We start from the raw sequence: 27802 nt of genomic DNA, 5'->3' as shown, positions 1-27802 counted from the left end.
CAATATTTGAAATGTATCGTTGAAATTATAACACCTAATACTCTCAGATGGAGAACAGACCAACATAGTTCACACACCATAGCATCTATTAATAGGCCTGACTCCCTTTTGCAATGTCAACTGTAACATTAATCCTTGTTTTAAATCACAGTGTCTCAAATATCAGCTGCTACTAGTTGTACAGTTCTCTTTCAGTTTATATCAGAGAGCCCAATGGAGTCTTTTGAAGGACCTAGTCGGGTTAGCAGGGCTAACTTATTAGAAGTCCCCACTGTAAATGATTTCTCTTCAGAGGACGAAGATGTTAAACCTGACATTAAACATCGTTTCTCTCCACTTCCCCGAAGGCGGAATTCTGTTTCTTCAGAGGAAGAGGAGGCAGATACCCCCACCACCATCTCAAGAAAAGTTTCATTTGCTGATGCATTTGGATTTGATCTCGTGTCTGTTAAAGAGTTCGATACCTGGGAAGTTCCAAATACAGGACAAAACAATGACATAGAAGATGAAGTTTTCCCTCAGGAGGAATATTTTTTCTCTCAACTGTTTACGTTACCTGCTTCACAAGAAGAACTTTTGCAAAAAGTGCGAGAGCAGAAAGTAGAGTTGGAGTCAGTTGTGTTCCTGCCTGGGATTACCTGTATGAACGGCATTATACGAGTCCTCAATGTATCCTTTGAAAAACTGGTCTATGTTCGAATGACACTGAATAACTGGCTCAGTTATTACGATATCCTCGCAGAGTTCATGCCTAATTCTTGTGGTAGTGAAACCGATCAGTTCTGCTTTAAGATTTCTTTGGTGCCTCCTTACCAGAGAGATGGAGCTAAGGTGGAGTTCTGTATACGCTACGAGACGTCGGTTGGTACCTTCTGGGCAAACAACGACGACAAAAATTACACACTAATTTGTCACAAGAAAGAAACTGTGCCCAAGGTGGATAATAAACCACACAAAGAGGTTACTGACAGACATCTTAAAGGCTGCTTAAAGACGACACAAAGCAGGTGAGGTTATACCTTAACTTTTGGTAATTTACAATATAGCTGGCTAATTCTAACTTTCTGAGTGTGCCTGCTGGAGCTAAGACTGCCCACGCTGTTTTCTTCTGTTGTTTTTTTTTTAATGGTAAATTAGACCAAGACTTGTTTTCAGTAAAGCTCTTGTATATACCAGCCAGTATTTTTCTACAGACAGATCGGTTGGGATCATAGTTTTAATATATGGCATGCGTGCCACTTATTTGAAAAGTAGCGTGAGGGTCTATAAGTTATGGGCTGTGTACCAATTTTGATCTCTGTAGGATATAAATCGAGCTGATATCAGTGAGAGCTTTGCTCCAGACTGAGGTAGTGTACAGCTAAAATACTTTACATCCACTTCCTTGGTAAGTCAACAAAAATTTAAAAGCAAAACAAATCCTGCATTTTCACATGATTTATTTCATGGTTTATTCTCTACATGCAATTATTAAAACAGAAATGGTACTGGTGGTTCAGGAAGCTGATAATTTGGGGAAGGATCCTACTGCAATTAGAATAGCTGGTACAAACTTTTTCGCAAGTGGTTGGGCTATTCTGCAAGTTGTATATTAGGATAATAATTTCTTTTTCCTGCCACTGGTTGATGTTTCTGTTTCACAAATGGTGAAATGAATAATGATTTATAAGGCAGAATTAGTAATATATTAAAGAAAAAACATATATAGAATTTATCTCATATATATTATTCTAATTAAATGTAGGCAAGTATTATGTTAATTATAGAGTAGGGTGGCAGTGGTTAACTTATAACTTAACCCCACATAAAGAGAAACACTCAGGAATAGTAGTTTTTGGCTTCCTACTCTGTTTTTAACTCCTTTCTGTAAGCAAAACAATGTTGCCCGTGAAAATCTAATTCTCAATTTTTTGCTCACCAAATCTGGTATAACTCAGTTGGAGTTCTGCAGAACTGAACCCATATTTTACCTGCAGCATCCTTTGCAATACTTAGATCCCAGAACTGAATTCAAGTTGAGTTTTTAGTTCCTATACTCTTTCCAAGCAAGGCAGTGCTGTTTGATTTCCTTGGGGCTCTTCCACTGGGCTGAACTGGTGGGCAAGGGGGAACATAACTGCAGCAGTGGTGGGAGCTTAAGGAGAAGGGAGGCAGCCAGGGCTTCTCCTGTGCAGAACCTCCCTTCCCAAAACCCAGACTCGCTGCGCTGAGAGCCTCTGCCAGCCCTAGCTGCGCGTCAGCCCTGTGAGGAGAGATGCGCAGTACGGCTTAGTGCCTGCATCAACACCATGGTGTAAGAGCAGCCCCGGGGCTAATCCGGGGCCCGAGTCATAGCCAGTCCACAACAGTCCACTGATCAGTGCCCCTCGGGCCAGCTCTGGGGCCACCACGATGATGCTTCCATGGAGGAACATCCCGGTACGTCACAGCAGAGGGAACGATGACTTTACCTGCAGTGTGCTCAGATCCTGACATATGTCCCTGGTTCTGTACGTCGTTTCTGTCCTTCAAGAAGTGCCAGATGACCCATTCTGGGTGAATAAGATAGCCTGAGAGAAGGTCCGTGATATCAAATACCACAGGCATATGCAGGCAGTGTGACTTCAGCTTGAGTTCAGGTAGCCCACATGGAACAGATGATGGACACGGAGAGCTGAGTCTTAATTTAGTGAGCCCTGGGCTTCCAGATGCTTTCAGGACTGACCTGCAAATTTAGATATGATTGGGCAGCTGAGGTTGAATGACTCCTAAGAGTTTAATTCTCTGGAGTGTCCTGTGACATGCCTAGTGCTAGCATAAGTAGCAGAAGCATTTCTTCTGGGGGATCCTCTTTTATACATATACGTTAAATATATTATGTGTAAGTCAGACAGAGAGGTATTTTAGAAAATGGGAAAGGAGATAACAAGTCTACTCCTTAACATAAAATTATCTTGTCTCTAATTAGAGTGTAAACTTGTCGCCCTCCATATCAGGCTGCAGAAGAATGTATATATGTGTGTGTTTGTGTGTAAACATATATATGTGTATATATATATATATACACACATGCACATATTTGTTCATATATACACATATACACATGTATATTTGTGATATTAAAACCAAAGTGGTCAGATTCTTGTTTACAATAAGATCTGTTACACATTTTTGGGAAAGAGTTAACTAACATGCACTTTCAAGACCCTCTTTAGTGGCAGAAGGATGTAAAGAGACCTTACAGTAAATGCAAAAATGATCTGAAAGTATTTTTGGAATACGGTTTCAGTGGTCACCAAGGCTTCTGAAAGACAGTTCTGGCAGATTGTAATCCAGGACCAATTTTATGCTACAGGGACTTCATTGACTTCACAGGAGTTATAGCTTTCACCAGTGTAAATGAGGTCAGCATCAGGGCCTTTTGTTTCAAAAGAACTAAGATGCCAACCTCCATTGCTCACTTGTTTTTCAAAGTGTCTTTGTACATGTTGCCCCTTTGAGTGAGGAGGAACACCCTGCAGACATCTGCAAAAGTACCTCATTATTCTCCTTCAGACCCTCATTAAAACTCCTTTGCTTTGATGTCTAGAAAAAAGCGCAAGAAAAACAAACCCCCCAAAATTGGCAAAGTGAGGCTGCTGATGTGCTATGACTACTTCATATCATGTTGAACAGTGCTGCCTGTTTCCCGGCTCTCCTCCACCAGCCCGTCTCTCTCACCTCTTGTTTTATTTTCAGATGATAAACTTTGCAGCATTTATATATGCTGTGCTGGATGTTTATAAAACATTTAGCGAAGTGGGGGTCCTGGACCATAACTAGCTTGTCGTAGGAGCTGCAGCAGTGCAAACAGATATACACAGAAGTAATAACAATTTTACCTATGGTTCACACAATAAATACGCAGGTAAGGAATATTGCTTTCTATGCCCACAAGCTGGATATCTTAAAGAATTCTTTATAGCAATCTGCATAGAAGGATATTTTAACAGGACACTTATTTAGGCCCCAATTTCAAATTTAGAAACCTGTTATAACTTTTTTTTTAAAAAATCTTGGCTCAGAGATATTTATACTTTCTCCTAAACTGTGCAATTTACCTCTTCAGTTAAAAAACAGGACTGTTAAAGAATTATGTTTTTTAAGCAGAGAGTCTGATCCACTCTAGGGCATACTTGTGTGGCTCATTAAATGTCATTAGTGAGGATTAGTTGCGTTAGTTAAGTGAAAGGAATAATATGCACTTTCAGAGGAAGTTACGGAGGAAACACAATATGACTGTATTATGTTACCCTTAAGAATATGAGCCAAGACAAAGTTGTGTGAATGAGGGCAATGGGGTAGCTTCTGACACCATTATTAAGAAATAAAATAAAAATGGAGTTAACACTCAAAAGTTGCACCTGAAAAAAATGATAGTGAAAAGCAAAACTGCATGGAATCATTAATGCTGAAAAGTGTCTAGATTTGAATATTCAGAACCATATTGACTTAAAATCCTGCCTGTTCATTCCATGTTTCATTTGCTTCTGCTTCTATGTCTAGGCACGCACAAATAGTCTTCTCTTAAAGTTTCATATAGTACTTGCTTCTAACTATATTTTTCCAAGCTAAAATTCTTTCCAACATAAATTTTAACTATTCTTTTGTTTTTTAAAAATCTCGAAAGGATTCATAAGCACAAAATATAGTTTGAAAAAATAGTATTTGCATTAATTTATGTTTTAGTCTATCTGAAAGTGTGCATTTAACTTGTACATACTCATGAGTATACTTCGGGGAAAAAAAATGACTCCTAAAATTTTAAGGTTGTCACTAGAAAAAACAGCTTCTGTGAGTAAACAGCCCTGATTTCTATCATATATACACATATATCTAAACATTCAGAAAAATGTAAATTAATTGTATCAGTTCCACTCTTTTTTTGTTTGACTCTCGTGCTTTTGGGACATGGATAATGATTCTGAACACAAATTTCTCCTGGTCCCCAGGTTTGGACCACATTATTTTGTTGTGGATCCCAGGCTCCTGCATCAGTCTGATCAGACAAGGACTGGTTGCATGTTGCATGAGGCAAACTCCTGTAGATCATGTTGCACGGTGCAGTGATAATGACCTGCAAACCATTTCCCCTGTCACTGGTGAGGCTGCACCCCATTTCTGTGCTTGGTCCTGGTTTGCCATCTGTCAAGAGAGCAGCAGGAGCAAGAGCACAAGGAAAATGGCCAATAAGCATGAGAATTGTTTTACAAAAGGGTAAAACGTGTATTTGGACTCCTGTCTTCTGATAAGAAAGGGGAAGGCTAGTATTTTTATCATAACTTAGAGTTATCCCCCTCTCAACTCTCTGAGCCCACAAGTGTATCACTGAACTGATGTTGGTCCTGGGCTTTTTTTGTAATTGCCAGACTCTACCTTTCTTTGAATGGTAGTGTATCGATTCACTTCTCTCTGTAATGCCACTTTAAAAAAACCCACAAAATAGGGTGATGCCTCGTACAATAGCTGATCTAGGTACAGTATGCGATGAGAACAAAGAGATTAAAAACCCCAGGTCTGTGGGCCAGCAATGCCAACTTCGGCAGCGTAAATACTGAATGGTCTTAAAGCAATTGCTAGTGAGAAAATTTCTTCTGTGCATAAGTAATCTCCTGTCTTCAGCGGCTGTCTCATCCCCTTTCTGATGGAAGGCAAAGGAAGTCAGTTGCTGAAGATCCAGCCTGGCAGGACTGCAGTGTGCTCACTCCATCCTCCCCAGGCAAACGGCAGCCCAGTGACCAGATTGCCCCAAGAAATGCAGTTCTGCATCAGCTCCTCTCGGCCTTTCCCACAAACCCATGATGTGATTAAAAAAATTCAAAGGCTTTTGCGGAAGGCGTTTGGAAATAGCTTCGCGTGTACTTTGCTATGAGGAACAACTGTATTATTCCCAGCTGGTGCATTTAAAATATGGCATTTAAATTACGTTCCCTTTTAATCCTTGTTCTTTTGATTATTGTACATCATCATCGGAAAGGGAAAAGGAGAGCAGAAAAGGTGTGAAAACACACGTCTTCTTTGTGTACTGCTATTTAATCTCAAGGTTGTTTCTGGCATCTCAAGTCACAAGTTACACCTTGATCAGCATACAGATATGGGATTTGACTAAAGTTTATTACTATTATTAGGAAGTGACTGCAGTCACTGTTTTTACCAGGAGAGCAGCTGTTAGAGAAGCTATCCATTCACAGGGAGCCAGCTAAAAGCAGCACTCCTCTGCTGTTCAATCTGACCTAGTATTCCCAGCTCTTCTCTTGCCTCCTGGTCATTGCCAAGTCTTTGCCAGTTGTAGAAGTAGGTAGCACTGGCACCAAAATAAGACTTCTCCAGGTACTTGAAGACCGTGATTATCGGGGACACAGGATAATTATTTAAGGTGATCTAAAATATATTATTCAGACAAGTGGGGTAAAAGCAAGCTGTGGAACTGAGGATGAGTATTAGGAATGCTTCTTAATTGTGACTCTAGAGTTCTCTTTTAAGGAAATTGCTGCAGCCTTACTCTCCAAAGTCATTTAAAATAAGCTAAGATAAACCACTTGAAAAATATTCTATGGGGAACAATCCTACTTGGCCAGGAACTATACTCAGTGGTCTTTTTTCTTTCTGTCTAATCATAGTATTTCAAAATCCGGGCATACTTACTATTTGAACTATGAAATATATTAAAGACCCTAAAGATAGATATCTAAGTTAATGGCATAAGGCTTTGAATGATATCACAGAAATGCTGAAGAAACAGGTGGAAGTTATGGATGAGAATGGCATGCACAGAGCAAATAGGCACCTGCTAACCATACTTGTGGTCTCCTAATTGGAGAGTACCTGCAGACTGAAAAACTGTCTCATTTTTGCTTTTGGTGATTGTGAACTGTGCTTCTTATGTGCCATCCATTTATTGCACTGGAAATATTAAAAGAAGCTTCTAAACTTTTAAGTGACAACTTATGAAAATAACACGTTACTTTACTGGCAATCTTAGCATAGTATTTACTCTGGATCTTACTAGTATCAGTGGTTTCTCGTTCACTTCCATGATCTACCTTAGAAACTGCTCTCACCAATGTTACAGAACAGAAATTTGTGCTCTAATGTATGGGAAATACTGGTTGCTATAAAGCTTTTTCTCTTGTTTGCAAAAAACTATATAAAACTGATGCTCTGTAATCTGAGTATCGTTTCTCAACCATATGATAAGTAAGTACAGGTAATTATATATGCATTGCTTGGCTTTACAGTTGTAAGATTTTTTTGCAGTTGCTACAATTTTATCAGCTTATTTAAATATGCCAGTGCTGTAACACTATTACAACTGACTCTTAGAGCTCTTTAATGCAGCAACTGGCTTGATCCTGCAATAGGCACAATAAATAATTTAATGAACATCAGGAGTCTCACTGAACTTTGTAGAACTCTGCATGTGTAAAACTATCCTTGAGTGTTAATATTTACAGGACCAGAGCTTATTTCTATGCTTTTTCAGATCACTGATTAAGGACCTTTGGACAAATAGAAATATATTGCTAAATGAACTCCTGTATTCCATTGTTCAATGACTCTTTTGTTTAGGGACATATCTGTTTTGCAAGCTGAACCAGGCTAGAAATGACCATTTCAATACTCTGTCTCCTGTCCACTGTTCAGGTATTGCAGTTCATAAATGTTCAGTTGGAAAAAATTTTTTCCATTACATTCACCTTGACTTGGCTAAATGTTATTCTTGAAAAGATGTTTAAAGTCACTGAAACATTAACTGAGAGCACTGGAGTCATATTTAATCAATGCATTCACTACCAGTGTCATTTGAGCTGTTTATTCTGATTATGAACTTTAAGCCATGATCCAGCCACAGCACTGCAGCTCTGAACTTGAAGCAATTGGTTCAGCTACAGTGGAAGTCCAGAGGACCAATCACCCATCATATTTTTAAGATAAAATGTGGATTCTCTTCTCAGTTATGAAACATAGGAAAATTGTCCGAATAAATACTTTGCAAGTTAAATGCAGTCCCTGCTTTAGGGCAAAGGAAGAGATAAGACCTTTTAAGCACCATGGGAGCATTTTAGAAGTGGCTATTTGATCCCTAGGCCTTCAGTGACACACAAGAAAATATTGGTTCATATGCCAAAGCATAATGGGGGGCTTGGTTTTCTGACTGTCTCTCTGCTCTCCTCCTGATCTGTGGAACCAGCTGATACTCTGACACTAAACCCAAAGATTTATTACTGCTGGTTACTAATAGCAGTCCTAAAGAGCACTGAAGAGCACTGAGCTACACAATTGAATGTGAACTAGGTAAAGCTGGCAGATTCTTCTTACCTTGCACTTAAGTGCACCAAGTAGACTTGCATTTACATTTTGCTTTGATGCATAATTATTGTCCCTGCAATAATGTTTATGGCTGCTGGATGATAAGCATAAGATGTTCAAGCCTGGATCACTTCATGTTATGGTAGGAGGTTGGGGAGTTTGTCAGTCTTTCTCTTTCCCCAGCTACCCTAGTAAATCTGCACCAGTGTCTCCTAGGTTATACTCCAGGTCTTCTTTATAGAAATATTGATACCTACCACACAGCTGCCTTCTTGCTGTGTGGTAGTAAGACAGCATGTGAAAAAAACCCTGGTTATAAAAGTCTCTTCTTGTCATGATAATACCTGGGAATTTTATCCTGTTGAGATACCTATTGAATTTACAATTGCTTTCCAAGGTTTAGATCATAGTTGTCCTCTCTCAAGAACGACTGCCTAAGGCTTTTTGTGGTCACCCATTCTGTTCTCCTCCCCAGGGGTGGTATCTGTGTCTTAGTCTCACCTGACTGCCATCTATCTATCTACAGTCCCTCTTAGGCATCTGTCACCTTCTTGCATACGTGCCTCAGCATACTGCAGTCAGCCGCTAGGAAATGACTCTCCTCTGACATGCCAGAAGGGGACTGCTCCTTCTCTTTTTTTTGACGTGAGATCCAGGGAAAGACCAGATGCCACATAGGCTAAGGTTTTTTTCCTCTCAGATGTATCCAAAATGGACACAACTTGAGAGAAGTGCAAGACCTGTTGATGGTACTTGCTTTTCTTTCCTTCCATCTTTTAAAACAGTAAGAGAAAGAAGCAAGAGAAGAACTGCGGGGCTCTACCCCCAACTCCTTTCTACAACACCATTTTGGTATTTGGTCATGCCCCTTCCAGACCAAACAGCAACCTAAGAAGCATATCCTCTGACCTTAGGCCAAGCCTAGCCCTCAGGAAACTTGGCTCCTGACTCACCTTTTCTTCTTTTCCAACAGCTTTGCCCTGGAGATTGGCACCCCAGTAGTAAGGTCCTGCACTACTAATTCACAATGGAGCTGTCAATAGAACTTCTAACCCTATTCAAGGGAATCTTTCCTAAGAAATTCTCTGTTTCTGAAGTAGTTAGCCCATTCTGTTGGAGGACTTATGCAATTTTCTGACCAATATGCATATAAAACAGCTGTGTAACAAGACTTCTGAACTGGTTTCTCTTCAACATTGTTAGGTAGATATCATAATGAGGTACAACAATCATGACAGAGCTATAAAAGGATCTGAAAAAAGTTTCAATCTTCCTGTTCATAGTTGCTGTAGCTTAATTTGAGGTCTAGCTGACTTATTATGCATGGGGTTTTCTGCAGTCTTCATAACTATAGTCATGAGATTTGGGGATAGGCAGGGCAATATTAAAGGTTTGAGCCTGGCACCAAATTGATGTTGGGCTCCTGGTTTACACTGTGTGGCACTAAAATCTTCAGATGGACAGATATACATCTATATTTTTTTAAAAAAATTGTACGAATGCTTTGCCATTAAAACTCAAGGTCTTTTTTAATGAGCTAGAAAATAAAGACTAATTTCTTGGGACTCTGTTTGCTTTGAGGCTATGATTATTCTCATCCCAAACCAGGCCAATGCATTTTGTTCTGTGCCACCTATGTCCCTGCTTCAATCATAAACTAAGACTGAAAAATGAAAATATTAGTAATTGGAAAATATAATCCCCTGGATAGCACCAATCCAATAATCTTAATAAAAATAGGTTTATTACAAACATTGCCTGAACCCTACTGGGAATTATCTTTTCAGAAAAAACACTCAAATTCCCTTACAGCTGCTCTCTTGATCAATTGTCCCCCTCGATACTATTAATCATCATTCTATATGCTGCTTATTCTGAGCATCTTTTTCCACTTTGCTTTCCAAACTTCCATTTCAATTTCTCCTTGTTTAGAAGCTACTGACAGTCCTTTATTCTCCTTTTGCAGGCCCACCTATTCTCCTCTTCTGGTGTCAGCCCCTTTTCTTAGATGAGATGACCAAAACTAAGGGATATTTCCTCAAGGTGGGGAAATACCACAGATTAATATTGTCTTCCTCAGATTTCAACCATTTAAGTAGAGGTTCATTTTGGCTCTATTTTTATGCAAAATGCTTATGAAGTTTGCTAGTTTGACTCTCCTGATAATGCAGCCTTCTGTTCACAGCGCAGTTTCAAAATGGTAGCTGCGGCGTAAGCCTCCATTGCCATGCCAGTGTGCAAATATCCTCACCTACCACTCTAATGATGAGCGGGTCACTCCGTCTCCCTGCCTCTATCCTCCATGTCCTGACTATCAACAAGGGAGCTAATTAGTGTCAGTCCTGTTTGTTTGGTGACACCTATTTAGTAAGAACTAGATTGAGCCTTCTCTAACACCGCTGGTAGTTGAAGGTCATATAAGAAAATCAATCTTGCCTAGATTTGTAAAAAGGGCTCTGATTTTACGTACAGCTTTGTTCTAATAGGATCACTTGTAATGGCATAATATTTTAAAATATTATTCAGTAATTTCCACTTAATGATCACACAGCTATTCATTTATGGCTGTTGATTTTCTTTGCAGTTTTTGCTTTAATTTCTGAATCTTTTCCTGTGTGGTCTCAATCAGTTTGGAATCTAGCAATGTAATTTAAATTATTGTTTTCTGCATTGTTTAAATTAAATTATTTTTCTGTTGTGCTTCTATTTTTTTAATACCTCCTAAAAAAATTAAACATATAAACCAAAGGCAATGATACTGACACACACAACATGTAATAGCAACATCCTGGTTCAGGCACACAAAACACGACATCTCCACAAGGAGGGATCATTTGAAGCCGAAATGCTCTGAGGTAGGAATTGGCCATATTTTCAGGCAAAGCCATCTGGCAAGCAGAAATTCAGGTGTGTGCGTCAGGAGCCCAGAACTGAGGAGCGGTGCTTGCTGAGCTTCAGTCCCCTCTGCTTTGCTGTCCGCACCGGCAGCAGTGCTCCACGCCGCGCTCTGGTTTCTGCTGTACCTAAGGTTCGGTTCCCAGGGCTCTGCCTGGAGTTTTGGTAGGAGGCAGTTATTTCTGCCTGAGGACACAGCCGGCTGCCCAGGCCCACAGTCCAGCCACCTCCCATGCTCTGCTCCCCAACACCTCCCCAAACTTCAGCCCGGCGCCATCAGTTTCCAACACAGCTGTGATGCCCCTACCTAGCACTAAGATCAGCTTCTCTTAACGGTATGTAAAAGCCTGAAAACTACTTAGAGCATTTCCCTGAAAGGTGGTACAGCTCAGTACTTAGTTTCTTTGCAACTTTCTTTCAGAGCCACTTTACTGCTTCCCCCCGCTGCCCACTAATGGATTTGGTACTTCAGAGCTCACACGTGCTGCAGCGTTGACACCAGCTGCCTTTGGTGGTTGCCGTCTTTGATCTGCTGCTCACTTTGTCCTCTCCTCCAAATCCTGGGCAGACTCTCCCCAGTTCTGATTTTACATGCCTGGCACCTCTGCCTTCTTGGCCAGTCATAATTCTGTGCCCAGTTGTTTAGTGCTCTCCCTAGGGTCTAATATTTGACTTTTATTTCATTGGGTTTTATCCCTATGTCCTATCTTAAAAGAGCAGAGGACTGTTTAATTTTCTCATGCAGTAATGTCACTTTTCTTGTATTTTCTTCGTATCTACCATAGTCTATTGCGACATGTCTTCCTGTAGGGTGCACGTCTTTTTTTATGCACCCTAATCTTCATATGCTGCAAATCTTGTTTGAACGATTGAAATCTTTAGCAATCATAAAAAACCTTATTCTGTATTTAGATGATTTCTAAGAAAAAAATGTATTCCTTTAATTTCTAGCAAATTCTTATCAATACCTTTATATACAAATTGTTATAAAGATAAGCTATTCTTATCTAATGGTTTCTAGGAGTTTAAGACTGTCTCAGCAGGAGTTGCTGAGGGATGAAACTTCTAATGATGATTTAAAGCAGTGAAGTGTGTAGGCTGAAACTGAAATAATTATTGCTGTAACCCTCTAAGCACTCTAAGTTCCTCAAGAGAAAATACTTTGTTCAGAACAGACCCTGAACAACAAAATGCTAAAAAAGTAAAATAATAAAAAAACCCACCCCTTGGAGCAGGATGATAATTTAGAACTAGAATCAGTATAATGTGAGGATGTTCTCAACAACTGCTCACAAATGCATCAGACATCGCAATTAAAAAGGAATAATAATTATGGCCCCATTCTAAAGTATGTAATATTCTATTCCATTCAATAAGCCATGAACACTTTAAAACCATCAGTGTAATCCACAAACCTATATTTACAACATTAAACTGGATGTTCTGCCTTTTCAATAACTGTCATCTCATCTCTATTATTTTCACCTCAGACTCTAATTGTTTCTTTTATAGGAGCTAACCTACCAGTGTCCTTGGCAGTACAGTTTATGGCTCATGCATTTACAGTAATTGTTTGGGCAATTTGCCACACGGTATAACAATCTTCACATCACAATCAGTTTTTATAATAAACAGCATTAGTTGTGAAAAATACAAGTGATGCATGATTCTTATGGTAGATAAAGGGCACTGAAGATGCCCTTTAGAAAAAGAAAGGAAAATGCTCAAGCCTTGAACTGCTTGAGAAAAATACTGATGTCACAATAGAGCTAATTAATTTGATGGTACAAACAAGAAGGGGAAAGGGCCTTGCATTCATTAGTGTCAATTCCAAATGAGAGCATACCGTTCATAAAAATAATATTCTGCCTTCGTTTAGACAAAATGTGCAGGTAAACAAATCAGAAATAAGCACCAATTCCTGCAATGACGACTTCACTCCTTTCACTTTATCAAGGCTCTCGCTCTTCTCTAGCTGCAGGGAGCTCAAAGCCTGGGTAGGTACAGCTTGCGGGTAGACCTCTGGACGAGGCCAGATCCTGCTGCCCACCAGCAGGATTTGGCCCTGGAGCCTCTGTGCGGGGTACCCGTCTGCTCCTGGGAAGCTGAGCACACACTCAACGCTTCTCTCCACAGCATGTAGGTGGTCGCACATAAAGATGTTCCACCGCATGCGGCTCTGCTGCAGACGTTTTGTAGCCTCTCCTTTTTCAAGAGCCCAGAAATAAGAGGTCAAGCGGTGCTTGAGGAGGCCCAGTCTCCCACCTTAGAAGTTCTCCAGAGGAGAAATAAGGTATATGGCCTCTTATGCTGGTGCACAGGCAGGTGATCCTCAACCGCCTTGTCATCTCCGTGGCACCCTACAGACCCTGGCCTGTGCTGGGGCACAGTCAGGCGAGGTCCCAGGAACCACAGAGGTGGCTTCAAGGCAAGGTTGTACCTCCCCTTCTTGAGCTGGCCTGTGAACTCTCTGGCAGAGCCAGGGCTTGAGACTAATATTTATAGGGTGCTGGAGCCACATGTGATAAGAAATCGTGGAGTGGTTTTATTATAGGACTACAACTTCAACAGCTGATAGTATGGGCATCAGTCTAAATCAGTAGGAGACTTGTCGCTATAATGAATTTTGGACTGAGCCTTATAGAGGCAAGGAATGAGTTTATCTTTACTCATTAAATATTTAGTTCATATATTCAGTGAGAGAGATGATAGAACGGAATTAACTACGGAGATCCCATTGCAAGAGAAGTCAAAGTCTGCACATTGGAGATCCACACACTGGGATCCTTGGCAGCTTCCGAACCCCTTCTGTGAGTTGTCATACAAAGACAGAGAGGCCAGGATGTGATTTGGTTCTAGATCCCGGAGGGTGGGTGGGATGTATCTTCAGTAGTAGTCTCACCATAATGAGACCAGAATCAAGCTTATATTTTAAACTTTTTTTTATAGTACCAGCTTTTTTTCCCTTCTTATATTTTCTTCTCTCCATTAATTAGTTTTGCTAATATTTTCTCCCTGTCCCACTGGTATTTTAACACCAGTATAAATAGAGCAATATTTTAAATGTAATTTTCCAGTAAGCCAACTGTTTGGGGAGGGTTATGTTAGTAAAAAAAGTGTTGAATTCTTACTCTACTGTGTCTTACAAACAATTTAATAGAACTTTAAAGCTCTGTTTAGAACTTTATACATATACAGTCTTTCCTACAGCTTTCCAAAATTCCTTCTTCCTTAGAAATTGATTTTAGTTGTATGTTTGTGGGTTTTGAATGACATTGCATATGATACTACTGAAGTTCAGAATTACATGTGGAAAATCCTTTATTTAGTTTCTCATCAATGTTCTTTTAACACAACTCCTGCAAACATTTTACAGGATTTCTGCTTCCAGTGTGCATGCAAAATTTTTTACAATAATTTTTGTAATTGCTTGGGTTTTCTTAAATAAACATAGCTATTTCCTTCTCTACTTCCTTTTGACACGACATCTTCTGCTAATGATACAAAAATAACCAAACTAAACCGCCAGCCCTTCTCTCCCTACGTGCCCCTCCTCTCCCCAGCTGCATGGGGTTACAGTTCTCTGCAGGATTCCTGTTTGGCTCCAGTGACATCTCAAACCTGAGCACTTACCTGCACTAATTTACTTTTTGCTCTTCTGCTTCTCAGTAAAACATTGTTGACACATTTAACTGCTCCTTTTCAAGGATCTCGTGTGTTGTTTGCATCCAAGGGGTATCATTCTCCAGCAAGGCTGGCTATTTTCAGCGCTAGATCCAAAAGCAGTAGTTGTATTGAAGGTTGCTGCTGTATTAGGCTCCTCTTAGGTTTAAAAATCTGACCTGAAATTAAAATAGAGTTACCGTTTGGTTAGCAACTTCAATCTTGCCAGCTCCTTTCATGAGAGCATTTTAGCTTCACCTCAACTTCAGGGTAAAAGAGGTTCGTTTTGATTTTGAATCCACCTTGAAGTTAAAATCAGAAGCATGAAAGATTCCGTGAGACCCTAAGCCTACCTGGATTTTTAAATAAAATTGTATTGAAAACTTTTTTCCCTCTTACATGTTTTTACTAAATATTTGAGAAATATGTTCTTTAAATACTTTAATGTTCCCATACCTATTTCAATTTCAGACTAAATAACATATTCCCACAGTTTCTTTTAAATATGAGATAGTATAAAATTGTTCAAGCTGCATTAATGTCAAGAGTTTTACAGGTACATTTTCATCTTTCCATACTCAGTACTCCAACAATTTTAGCCTTTTCCCGCATTCTGTAAAATAAATATCTTGTGATTTAGGTATTAAGATCTAGCATAACTGGATATAACACAGAACAAAGTGAACAGTGCTGCGGGTTATACAAACATACAGACACAACTTCTGCCAAATATTGGTGTGTGAATTAAACCACGACAAGCTATAATAACCTCACCCATTATGAAGAGATTAGTAGCTCCTGGCTATAGTCCCAAACCTATTTCAGACCAGACCAGACCAGAGCACCTGCTGTTCCACAGTGAAATGTGTGCTCCTGAAGGCATAACTCTCAGGGCATATAGCTGCACAGGAGCATTTGAAACAGGGCTGGACCGGGACTATGGGACCACGAGGTCTTATCCCTAGGGAAATGTGTTGCGAAATACTCTTCAGAAAAATATATCCATGTTTCCTTACTGAGACCTTCTCTGTTTCTTCTATGCTTATAGGTCTTCTTTTAAGTTTCCACAACAAATGTTTTTGTGAACTCTTTATATTAATACATTAACAGAGTCTTGCTGATTAATATCTTTCCTGTCTTCTCAGTATTTACCCCTTTGCTATCTTAATAGAGTGCATTTATTTCTCCTCTCAGACTTTATTTTGCTATGCTGGCAATAGAAATACTCATTTTGTCTCCTTGGTTAATATAGATTTTTCTTTCTGCCAGTCTTCTTGTAGTCCTCTTCTGCACCTGTTTCAGTTTGAATTAATCTTTCTTGAACATCGTATACAAATGTTCCAGAGGAATTCTTAGTAGTGCCTGGTTCTGCAACATGAATATTTCTTGGAAACCTTTCATTACTGGCACCACCTTCCCCGACACATTACTGCAGAACTCCGTTTGCCTTGTTGCCACAGTCATCTCACACTGGTGGCTTGGAAATGTTTTCTGCCAAAAACAAACTCAGATTTTTCTTGTTTGCCTCTTTCTTCCAATTTCTGAGCCCTCATTTTGTGGCAGAAACTCTTTCTAGTCCCTAAATGTATAACTTGGCACTTCATAATTTTGAATTTCATCCCTTACCTATTATTCTGATCCTCCAGGCCACCCATTTCTTTCAATCCTCCTCTGTGTTGGTGATGACTCCCAACTTCCTATCTGCCACAGATTTAATTTAACTTTGACTTTTTGTGCCTTGGTCTGTAATAACATGACTGAGTAAGTCTGATTACACGACCGGTCCTCTTCAATTCCCCGGCGACGTCTGCGAGCTCCGCGCAGCCCAGCTCGCGGGGCTCCGCTTGGCACCAAGCCCCTCTCCCACCGCCCAGCTCTTGTACTCATCTCCCTCTTCTCCAGTTTAATTAATAAATTTCCCATGTGGTTGCACAACAAATGCTTTAATGAAGTCCAGATAGATTAGATAACTGATTTTTAGACAAGGGAAATATAGTAATCTTATCAAAGACAGATATTATCAGGTGAGTCTGGCATTTTTATGCCGTTTCCCATTTATCAGTATTTATTCTCTCATTTAAGTTTTGTTCTAAATCTATTGTGAAAACTTTTTGAAGACATCTGGGCCTGTAGTTGCCCTGACATTACTCCTCTTCTTTTTCCTAAATATATCTAATACTTTTCCTACTCTTCTGATACTGTTACAGTAGTATCAGGACCAATTTGATAGATTTGAATAGCAAAGATTTTAAACCAATGTGTGATTTCCTCTGTTGGGTCTCAGTATTTTGGGTTGGAGATTATCTACTTCTCTTAACTGGAGCATATTTAAACACATACTTCTGCTCCCAGACTGGATGAAATAATATCATTTTCTAAATCTCTGTTCCTACCAGTTATACCCTGTAAGGTGTCTGTTCCTATAAGATTCTGCCCCACTGCTAGCACTGTAGTAAAAAAGTTTAGAGGTCTTTTGATTGTGGGGTTATACATAGATTATCTGAAATCTTGATCAACCCTCACTTCTAAAAACCCTTCCTATTTAACTTAAAAAGACTAATTCCAAAGCCTTGACATGTCTTACTTTATCCCAACCCTTTCTGAAGTCAAAGAAATATTGTTCATTGGCTAATTAATTTTTTTTTCTCATCACATATACGTTGTCTATCTACTCCTCACATCTTTAGGGTTCAAGTTTAATTATTTTTCTGTGTTTGAGATGTCAGTTCCATATAACTTTGGGACTTCTGAACTCCTTCGCATAATGTCCATCAAATTTTCAGTCCTCTCAGTCCTACTAACTAGTCCCTGAACTTCCCGTTTGTTCTTTCTAAATGTGAAATTATAGTGATAACCTGTTTTCATTCTTGCTTTCTTTTTATCACTCAGTCCAAGTGAATGGTAATTCCATCAAGAATGAATCATATCAGCATAAGTATTTTTTTTGAAGCTGGTAGAAATTCTTAAGTTTCTGATGTACTTTATGAAGATGTGCCCCATTCAGCTGAAGGAGAAAAAGCAACTGAGCTTCTGCAGGTATGCAGGTACTTATGCTGGAGGGGAACTGCATCAGCTGATACCATGGATTTTTCTAGCTTGCATTGTTGTCAGAATGCCTGGATCGCTTAAAAATAAAAGTAAATGTTTTTAAACAGAACACAAATTTTGTGTCTATCACTACACAATACAGGCACATTTAGACCACCCTCCACAACACAGTGAGATAATTAATTTATAAAACAAAATCTTAATTAATATTATAATTAAAAAATCTACTCATGTAATTCTGATAGTGAGCCAGGAACTTTTCAGAGAAATATGGAGGAAGAACAGTCAGTCAAAAAACTTACTAAATAGACAAACACCTTCTAATTGCCACTGTTTGATGAAACAGCTAATTTTTATTGGCTTTTAGGAAGCATTTCAGTCTTTAGGGTGTACATACATATTTGAGATATTGTTCTGTATTTGTATGCACCCGTAGTCTCAGCATCTTCCTATCATTTCTTAGGTTGAAGTAGTGCTGTTAAATGACTATTGTTTTATGCTCCCTGTGATCCACAAAGACTGCAGTATCAATATCCTCAATTTAGGTTAATTTAAGATTTCCCACTAGAATAATTATACGAGGACAGATATTTCTGATGTAGAAGTAAAATAAGGAAAAGCTGTTACGCTGGCTTTCCCTGTACTTAGGTATTTGCAGGACAGGTGTGCACAAATAATGGGCTATAAACCAGCAATCTTTATAAAATTCAGTGCAACATGCAAGAAGTTATGTTGCAAGCCCTACAGTGCGGATCCAGGCTGTGAGGCTGTATTGTCATTGCTATTTATTACCAATGTTGCAGTTGTGAAAAGAAACTTGCGGACTAGGGCTCCAGATGCTACTAGAACAAGAGCTAAGGACAAATTCAACTCTAATCACAACAAAAGTAAAACTGAGGGGCTCAGGTAGCACTGAGGTAACTTCCAGCTTGAAGCAGACTTATACTTGTTCATTTAAAGGTTCAGAAAATAGGTACTACTCCTTAGCATCCTTATTCAAAGACTGTGTCTATATTTTACGCTGAAAAGTTGGTAATCAAACCCCAAAATAATCACCAGATAAGGAACACAGGGAACAGCGGGAAGAATCCAGTTTCTGTTTTCTCAAAGGAATGAAGAGTAAGCTAAAAAGTGAAGGTCCTGTCTGCACATACAGCTTCAAGAGCAGTATGTAAATCTACCCTCCACTTTCTTCTAAAACGGCCTTCCTCCTGGTAATTTGGGTACTTTTTGGATGTGTGTGCAGTGTGGTTTTAAATCTCATCAGGGTGTAATAGAAGCTGAAAGTGCCACTGCATCTTGGCTGCGAGCTCTGGCTGCCAACAGACTATTACGTTAGATATGGGCATCGACATCTCCCCTTCTTCTGGGAATGCTTCTTGACAGAAAAAGATGTGTCAAACTCCATTCCTTTAAGAAGTAGATGAGGGCCCCTTCTAGCAGCAAAGGATGCTATCCCTGCTTCCCGACAGTTGCATCCACATGGCTGAACGCTGCAGGTAGCCAGCTACATTCAAAGAAAAGCTTTGAGACACTCTTTTTTTTCCCCCACTGGATAGCAGTAGAAGGTTCCCTGCTGTGCCCATGTGGTTTTGGGATCATTATTTTGGGGTGACTGACTCAGCTCATGCGTTATACATGTCTTGGCTTCTAATTCGGGGCTTTTGCAGACACCCTATTAACACCTAAATGCTTTAATGCATCTGTCTCGTGGTTAAGCCCCAACCTACACAGTGCCTAGGCTTATGGAAGCAGGTGGGTGAAAAAGATGCAAAAGGGCAGAAGAAAACTGGGAACAAGTCTAACCCTAGGAAGCATTTGAACAGTAAAAAAAAAAAAAAAAAAAGTATAAATAATAAGCAGTAATGATTTACCTTAAAAACCCCACAGATCAACTGGAAATGAGGGTCTGGCTTTACTCGCCTTTTCAGGATGAAATGCAGAGTATAGCAACTGCTGACAGGGGAAAGTACAACTCGGTGTGAGTGGGAGAGTGAGAAACATGTGGAGGCTATGCATGTACCAGAATTCAAGAGTGACATGGCGTTCATATGGATAGCAAGAATATTCAGCATTATTGCAATTAATGGTGAAAAAGAACTGTTGAGAGAGCGTTAAATCTTGTGCTTCAAGGACAGCTTCTAACAACAAAATGCCAAGAGGAAATTCAATATGGTAGTGCAAATTACTCCAAGTATTTTCCTACAAGGACTTTACATCTTCCCTTGAAGTATCTGATGGTGGCCAGTGTCAGAGATCAGATGCTAGACTGGCAAGATCTTGCGTCTGCTTCAGTCTGGCAATCCCTATAAATGCTGGATTTTAAAAAGTTGGTGACAGTCAATGTCTAGGTTCTTTTAACAGAGTATAAATTAGCATCCTCCTTCTGAATTAAGCATTTACGTGGCAGAGTTAATGTTATATCAATTCAAATGAAAGACACTGGGAGAAAATAGAAGGGGAAAAGATTAATATTTGAAAATTAGAAAGTAATTTTCAGTAACAGAGGTGGACGGCTGGTTGAAAAATGCATAAATTAAGACCTACGGAAAAAAATTGCTCCTCATAGAGAAGTCATTAGGAGTGATACAATAATTTACATTTTACATAAGTGACATTCTCTTTAATTTTTTTTTTCCCTTTTCCACTAAAGGTTACATCCCTATAAGCATGCGGTTCAAACTGCTATCACTTTGCATTGATATTGATGAGGACTACAGGCGCTTAGCATCTCTCTGTAGGTATTTGTTGTGTTGGACCTGGCCTTTGTTTTCACAGCCAGGAAAGCAACAGCAAAAATTGTGCTGGTGGCAGGGAAGCAGAATTCATTCCTGCCGGCCAGGCATAGCTTAGCAACAGGATTTATACTGTATACACGCAGGGAGAATCTTTTGATTTATTTCAGGTAACAAAGATGCCTTTTTCCAGCGATCTCTGTATACATACCAATATTTGAAAAATATAAGCAAGAGATAGGCCCAGTCTCCTGAACACATATATCCTTCCAGACCCTTGCCTGACCCCGAAGTTACGCTCTCCTGTCACTGACCCATCTAATCACCTTTGTGCTGCTTTCTCAGAGAAGGCCTGGGAAAACCCATCAGCTTTGCAATGTAATCTGAAGGTCAACACATTTTCATTTTCTTGGCCAATTCTTTCTTTGACCAAGACTTAATATCAGGTCACTCAAAAAAAGCTACATTTTATAAAGCTGTTATTTTCAGAATTTCAAAGAACATTCAAAATTTTGTGTAATTAACTCGTGGTCTTTATATCTGAGTCTAAGAGGAATTAGAACAATAATTTTTGCAGAATAACACAGTAAGTTTCTTTTTGTTTAACAGTAAAGAGGAAATATTGGCAACGTCTGACGATGACACATGGAATAATTCAAGGACTTCAGGTACAACACCGGGTTTAATTAGTTCTTCCTTACTGCACATGTTAATTAAAAAATAGTGTAACAAACAACCTTACAGAAATTATTCAAGTATGTTTTTGTTAACTCTTCAGACACAAACATCCCAGAGATTGTTTATTCACAAGCAGAAGACAAAGACACCAAACCAGCTAATGAAAATATAAAAGATAAAAATGCAGAATACAACCAGGGTGATCATGAAGATGATGAAAAAGAATTAGAGTTGCTGGTAAGTGTTATACAATTATATCTACAGTATTAAATGATTTGAATCCATTTACGCTTCAAAGCTGGTGAAATGCCCCCTTTTAACAGAGCTGACTGATGTACTAATTTACAAATGTAAAGCCTTGGTCTGTACTTTCATTGAATCTCTAACTGATTCAACAATAGAAGGTGCTTTGATTTCAGTATAGTGCATCAACTTTTTCTGGTCTTAAATTAATGACTTCTCCCTTTTACTTCTTTACCAGAGGCTCTAAATGACAGTTTGAAGGAATTAGAAGAGTAGCATTTCAAAAATCTCTCCTCCTAGTCTCTAGGATGGCAATATTCTTAAATAAATGCTTTATATTTGGTAAAAATCTTATATTTATGGTACTGTTTGCTTTTGGAGTTTTTCAAAGGATAACTACGTAACATGCTGTATGAGCAAAATAAATATATATATATTTATATTAGCAGATTTTTCTATATCAGTATTTGACATTAAATTTGTTATAATAAATTTCACACTCTGTGAACATTCAATCTATTTGGATTTGTGTGTGTGCATGTGTATGTGTGTGTGTGGTTTGGCTTGCATTTTTCAGTATGAAAGAAAAAATGGCAATAAATGAGACACGTACAGCAATCTATTATTCTCAGTGTCTGTTCTCAGCTCATATCATTTGGGTGCATAGATTCATAATCATAGATTATAATAGCTATCACCTGTGAAAATGTGAATGCTGAATCAGACAGGAGAGGAAGATTAGAACCATTCTTTTTTTTTTCTTATTGAGACAGAGAGAATAAATTACTCTTATTTGAATATAAATTTTTCTTGTCTTTTACTTAAAAAAAGTTGAAAATTGTTGCCTATTGTGGGACCTTTCACTGCCTGAAAGTCAGTCTCCTTTTTTTTTTTTTTTTTTTTATCGTGAAACATAAAAAGGAGAACCTCTAAAATCCCTTGTTGTTCTCAGTCCACCCTGTTACAAAAAGCAGGATCAAATATAACCGTTTGTTTATCAATTGCCAGGATTGTCCATACAATAAATGAAGGGGGAGCTATAATTTAGATGTTAATTTACACTATGCGCTCTTTAATGAATTAAACAATGAAGGCTTTTAATAGATGGAAATACAACCAAATCTTTGAAACACACAGGCATTGGCTCATAAGACAGCTGTGCAGTTGACAAGTAACATGAGCCTTATGTGAGAAGAAGGGGAAATCGTAAGATTTGCATATAATTATTGAGATCATGCAAATGTCAGTTATGAGGAGGGGAAAAAAACACAGGCATCTCACTGTTAAATCCTGACAGTTGGCATCACCGAAGAACTCAAATACACTTGAGCACTGGTTGGCAGAGGGTCATTAAAACAGAATTTGCAGAGACATTAGCTCCCTCACTTTTCTTTGAGTGACGTTTTACTATTAATAGTTTGCAGAGGCTTTGCAGAAAACATATTAATAAGAGAAACTGTAATGGGGATATCTACAGCAAGTGCAAATGCATAAAGGGGTGCCCAAGAAGCTAGCCTCTAATTGATCAGCTAGCGCTATCGGTGTGACTATACTAAAGTGAGAAGAGAGTGCAATGACAAGCAGGCATAGCTGAATAATACAATATGATATTTGGGAGCTAGGAGGGAGAGTGATTAGTTTCTGGCCTTTTACTTCGCTAATCTCATTTCCAACTCATGTCTTACCAGATTGTCTAAAAACAGTCTGGTTTGAAGCCTGTAAAATGGTCCCTGAGAGAAACGAAGCACAGATAATCCTTACAGTATTTGTCAGTGTGAAATGTGTCTTTGTTTTACTGGACAATACTGTACATTACCAAGCTTTGATGTACTGTATCAATGCCCTCATTTAAGCACCAATCCTCCCCCCTCGCCCCACGCCTCCCTCTCTCCAAACCTAGAACCGAATGGATAGAGAATGAATTAGCCTCCCTTTAAGGGAATATTCTCTTCAGATTTAATTTGTATAAAATGCACTAGCAGCTTACTGAACTCATGAATAAAGAGAGAGGGTTCTGAATGCTATTTTATTTCCCGCTCCTTTCAGCACCACCATAAAGCTCATTACCTATGTTAAAAAATACATATAATGCACATTTTGCAAATGGTTTGGAACACGTTTTCGTAAAAGCTTTGTTACTGAAAACAAAACTTTCCGTAACGAAATCCTGCCTCCTTCATTTGGCACATTTTTGCAAAGCGCTTTTTGATCATTCTTTTCTATTCTATTGTTTCAGCTAAATCAGCACTTCACAGGAGCTAGAGGTACCTCTTCCAGAGATGAAAGGAATTTGTACACAACAGAACCAGTTAATTTTCCAAGTGAAACTGAAAGATTGGAGAAAAAGCTAACCTCTATAGAAAGAAGCAGTGACTTGTACCCTGTGCATATCAGTTCCTCACCTGAAAACACTTCACAAGAGATAGGAGGAGAATTAAAAGATAAAGTTAAGTATTCCCTAAGAGGTTATAATAGTCAGCCATCAGGGAAGGAAGTTGCTGCTGGCACGGGAAACAGCGGTGAGCAGTCTTTGGAATGTACTGGTACCAGTGAAAGCCTTTTATCGGCAAAATATTTTCCTGGGACAAAGCAGAATGAGGCTATCGATATTACGGCTACTGTCTCAAGCTGGCAAGGAGAGAGCCACACAGATATTTCAAAAGTCGAAACAGATAGTGCCTCGGGAAGTAAGATGATGGAGAGGTTATTCATCAGTGAGGATGATGCCGATACCTCGAAAGGGGCCTGTGAAACGAGACCAGAAACCATTTCTCCAGAGCATGATGAATCCATGCAATTAAATGCATGCATAGCAGGGACGCTGGATGGCAATGCTAATCCAGCTCCGGAGCACCAGGCGCTGCAAATGTCTCACCAAACTCCGGATTCATTGTTGTCAGACGCTGACAAAAATGAAGGAAAAATCAAGGTGATTGAAAGCAAAGTTCGGGTACATTTAAGAGGAGATTTATATGCCGACACTTTTACACGTGCTGATGTCTCAATAGATTCCACAAAAAGCCAATATATGCAAAAAAAGGGGGTTGGCGAAACGTCAGGAAAGAACTATAACACTGATGCAGGGAAGGAGAAGAAAGTCATCGAAGTAGCAGACTTAGCACTAATCGGCGAGGAGGAAGCACCCAAGCCTTTCAAGTCACACAGAAAACATGCCGCCAAAGCGTCGAAGGCAACGCCTCCGTCTGCCGAAGACAACAAACGGGCGCCCAGGCCTGCACAGGCAGATCCCCCGGCATCCTCTCCGGGGGATGAAAGGAGAGCGGAAGACGCTCAGGAACACAGGGGATTCAAGAGGTTAAAAGACAGAGGAAAGTCAGACAACACGAACAAAGGAAGACTGATGGGAAAGGAAAGCGAAGCAAAGCCGGCGGAGCAGAGGTGGCTAGAAACGGGTAGCGAGGTTCGGTGGGCACCGCGGGGGAGCGCGGGGCCTCGGAGCGCAGCTTCCGCAAAGGAGCTGTTTACCTGCCAGGAGGCAGAGAGTTGTGAAAAGTCTTCTGTCTCCGAGCAGGGTATTACAGAGGAAGCAGAGGCAGGTACAGCTTATATAATTAAAACAACATCAGAAAGTGCTCCAGAAAAAATGTCTGCCAGTGAAAAAGCAGTAATTGCTAAGCTACCTCAAGAGACTGCGCTAAGTGACAGGCCCACAGAGGAAAAGGAAACAGCGTTTGATACACATGAAGGGAGAAATGATGGTTCACATTATGCTCTTTGTCAACTCAACACAGTGGGTGTATTATATGACACTGAATTTGAAAAGGAATCAGTTTTAGATATTTATAATGCACGTGTACATGAAACACTGCAAGGAGAAACGATGTCTATATGCAATAGCAGGGAAAAACGTGCCAAAGCACAACCAGACATCGGCAATATTTCACCTGTAGGAGAAGCAGTAAAGGCTTCTGCTGCAGGAAAGAAAGAAGGTTTGGGGCAGGGTTTGTGTTCAGAAGTATCTAAATGTCCCCCGAGCACCCAGAAGCATCTATACAGTGAGGAGGCAGGAGAGCTCTGTAGGGAGGAAAGCCGTGTTGGTACGCTTTCCTATTCACATGCTAAAGCTGAAACAAAAATGCCACCTTCTGGCACAAATGCTGTGCCCAGCTACCATTATCAAAGCTCTTCGGTGGCATCTTCTGAAGGGTCCACTGTGGCAGGTGATACGGAGCATCTGTATAGACACTTTGAATTCAAAGTCATTGACAAGGTTGCTGCTGAGTCAGGATACGATTTAAGTCTACCGAATGAAATGACATGTATTAATAAAAACCTCGCTCCTGAAGCTGGAAAAAAAGAAGTACCTTCCACTTCAGACATAGCAATTTCTAGAGAAGGAAGAGGAAGGAATATAGGTCAATGTTTCCATCAAACAGAGTTTAAACAAGAGAAGTCACCAAGGCCAGAGGTTTTAATTAGTAAGCCTACCAAAGAAGTTGGAGGGACAGGCTTTCAATCTGACCATTTAATAACTAAGGGGAAAACGCTAAACTGGCTTGATGACTCACAGAAGGAAAGCCAGCACATTTCTGATTCTGCAGATATTTCTAACCAGAAGAGTGAAGAACTTAAGTTACCTAGTGAGTCTCCAGGATTAAAACATATTGCTTGCAAAATCTTTTATTTCTTCTTCTTTCTCCTCTTTGCTGCAACACTCTACCACTATGATTTGATGGTTTGTCTGGCACTCTACCTGTTCTCCTTGTATTGGCTATACTGCGAAGGAGGAAGAAACAAGGAGTCTGTCAAGAAGGAATAACGTTGTCTGATTGTCAACTGTGCTCAAGATCCATGGTCAATAGTCTCCAACCCCTCCAAAGCATTTTCACTGTTAAAGAGCTTATTCATTGTTAGAACCAAAGCAAGTTTTCCACTGAAGCATCTTTTTTAAAAGATTACATATGAAGTTGAGCCTTCATATAAGTAATTATTCTATATAGGACCATTATGTTTGGATCATTAAATACCTATATGAATATGAGTTCTGAAGCACATCAAGTTAAAATGAAGTACAGCTGTTGCTCCTTAGCAGGTTATGAAGCAGCAATGCTTCATATCTCTTTAGTATTAAAAACACCATTTTCTTGCATTAATTTCTTTTGCAGTAAAGCTTCATATTTTTCTGGGAGTTTTTTTCTAAGATTTTGTGTAGAGCATAACAACACAAGGAACGATATAAAAACTAACTCAGTATTTTGATACTGTCATCGCAGTTGATAATCTGCTAGTGTCATTAGACAATACTCTAAGAAGTATGACATCCATTGATACTTTAATATTTTTTTTCCAAATTTTTATTTCATTGTTTTGACTTAGAGCTCCAGTGGTACCCCTGTTTGAAAAATGTAAGGCTTTGACTTCAGTAATATCATGTAACTTTCGGGTTGTAACTGCATAGTGCAATAGATGTGCTGTTTCCACCCTGAAGAGATTGAAAGCCACCGCCCACAGGCCTCTTTACCATTCACTCACGTGCACAAGTGTTTTGGGGGGTTGTAAATGAGGACTGTGTAACATGACTGAGAATTTCAGTGAAATAAGTGTTATTCCAGACAAAGCCTTTGAATGACTTTTTTTCATCAGTGTTGCTTGAGCATATCTACAAAGCATTAAATAAATTTTACAAAGGAGTGCTATGACTGTGTTGAGCATGTCTGAATTAGGTTTACTGCTTTTTTCTATGGCTTGTTACCTATAGCTAATCAAACACCAAGAGAAAACACAGGGCATAGCCCTGGCATTCAGTGAGGTTTCTTTCCATGGTTTGGGTGAGGCAGAAAACCTGGTAGCTGCCCTAAGGAGAGCCCAGATTGGTCCTGCACAGCAGGAGTCCAACAGGGCAGGCATGCTGGTGGCTCCACTGCTCCAACATCGCGGGTCTCCCACGTAGGGTCATGCCCAAAGTTTGTCCAGAAAGAAAAGGATGGACAGATTATGTTGCGCTTCAGCCATTTTCCATGGTCACAAATGCCACCATAGGTAGTATGTTAAAAGAAGCACCAAGGCTACATAAAGTTACTGGAGCCTTAAAATTTAAGAACGGAGAAGAGTTGTTTTCAGCTGTGTTTGTTTCTCTCTCCTTACTGCCACTGTGAAACATCAACTGTGAAAGTCTTGGTTGCAGTATATGGCTGAAGCTATGTAATAGCGAAGTTATTTAGTTGTTACTTTAGCTCTGAAATAAATCTTTT

General features: G+C 39.5%; 1 protein-coding gene across 1 annotated transcript; it reads left to right on the top strand.

The window, feature by feature from the left end:
* Positions 1–189: 189 nt before the first annotated feature.
* On the top strand, positions 190–27241 carry PPP1R3A (protein phosphatase 1 regulatory subunit 3A). The gene is made up of 4 exons (XM_075059057.1): positions 190–1007; positions 21279–21337; positions 21448–21584; positions 23827–27241. The coding sequence occupies exons 1-4, from the start codon at positions 214–216 to the stop codon at positions 26368–26370; spliced, it is 3534 nt and encodes a 1177-aa protein (XP_074915158.1). The 5' UTR covers positions 190–213; the 3' UTR covers positions 26371–27241.
* Positions 27242–27802: the final 561 nt, after the last annotated feature.

Source organism: Buteo buteo, chromosome 28 (genome assembly GCF_964188355.1).
Source record: "Buteo buteo chromosome 28, bButBut1.hap1.1, whole genome shotgun sequence".
NCBI lineage: Eukaryota > Metazoa > Chordata > Aves > Accipitriformes > Accipitridae > Buteo > Buteo buteo.
Note: the sequence above shows the minus strand (reverse complement) of the source record. Positions and strands in the feature narration are given on the sequence as shown.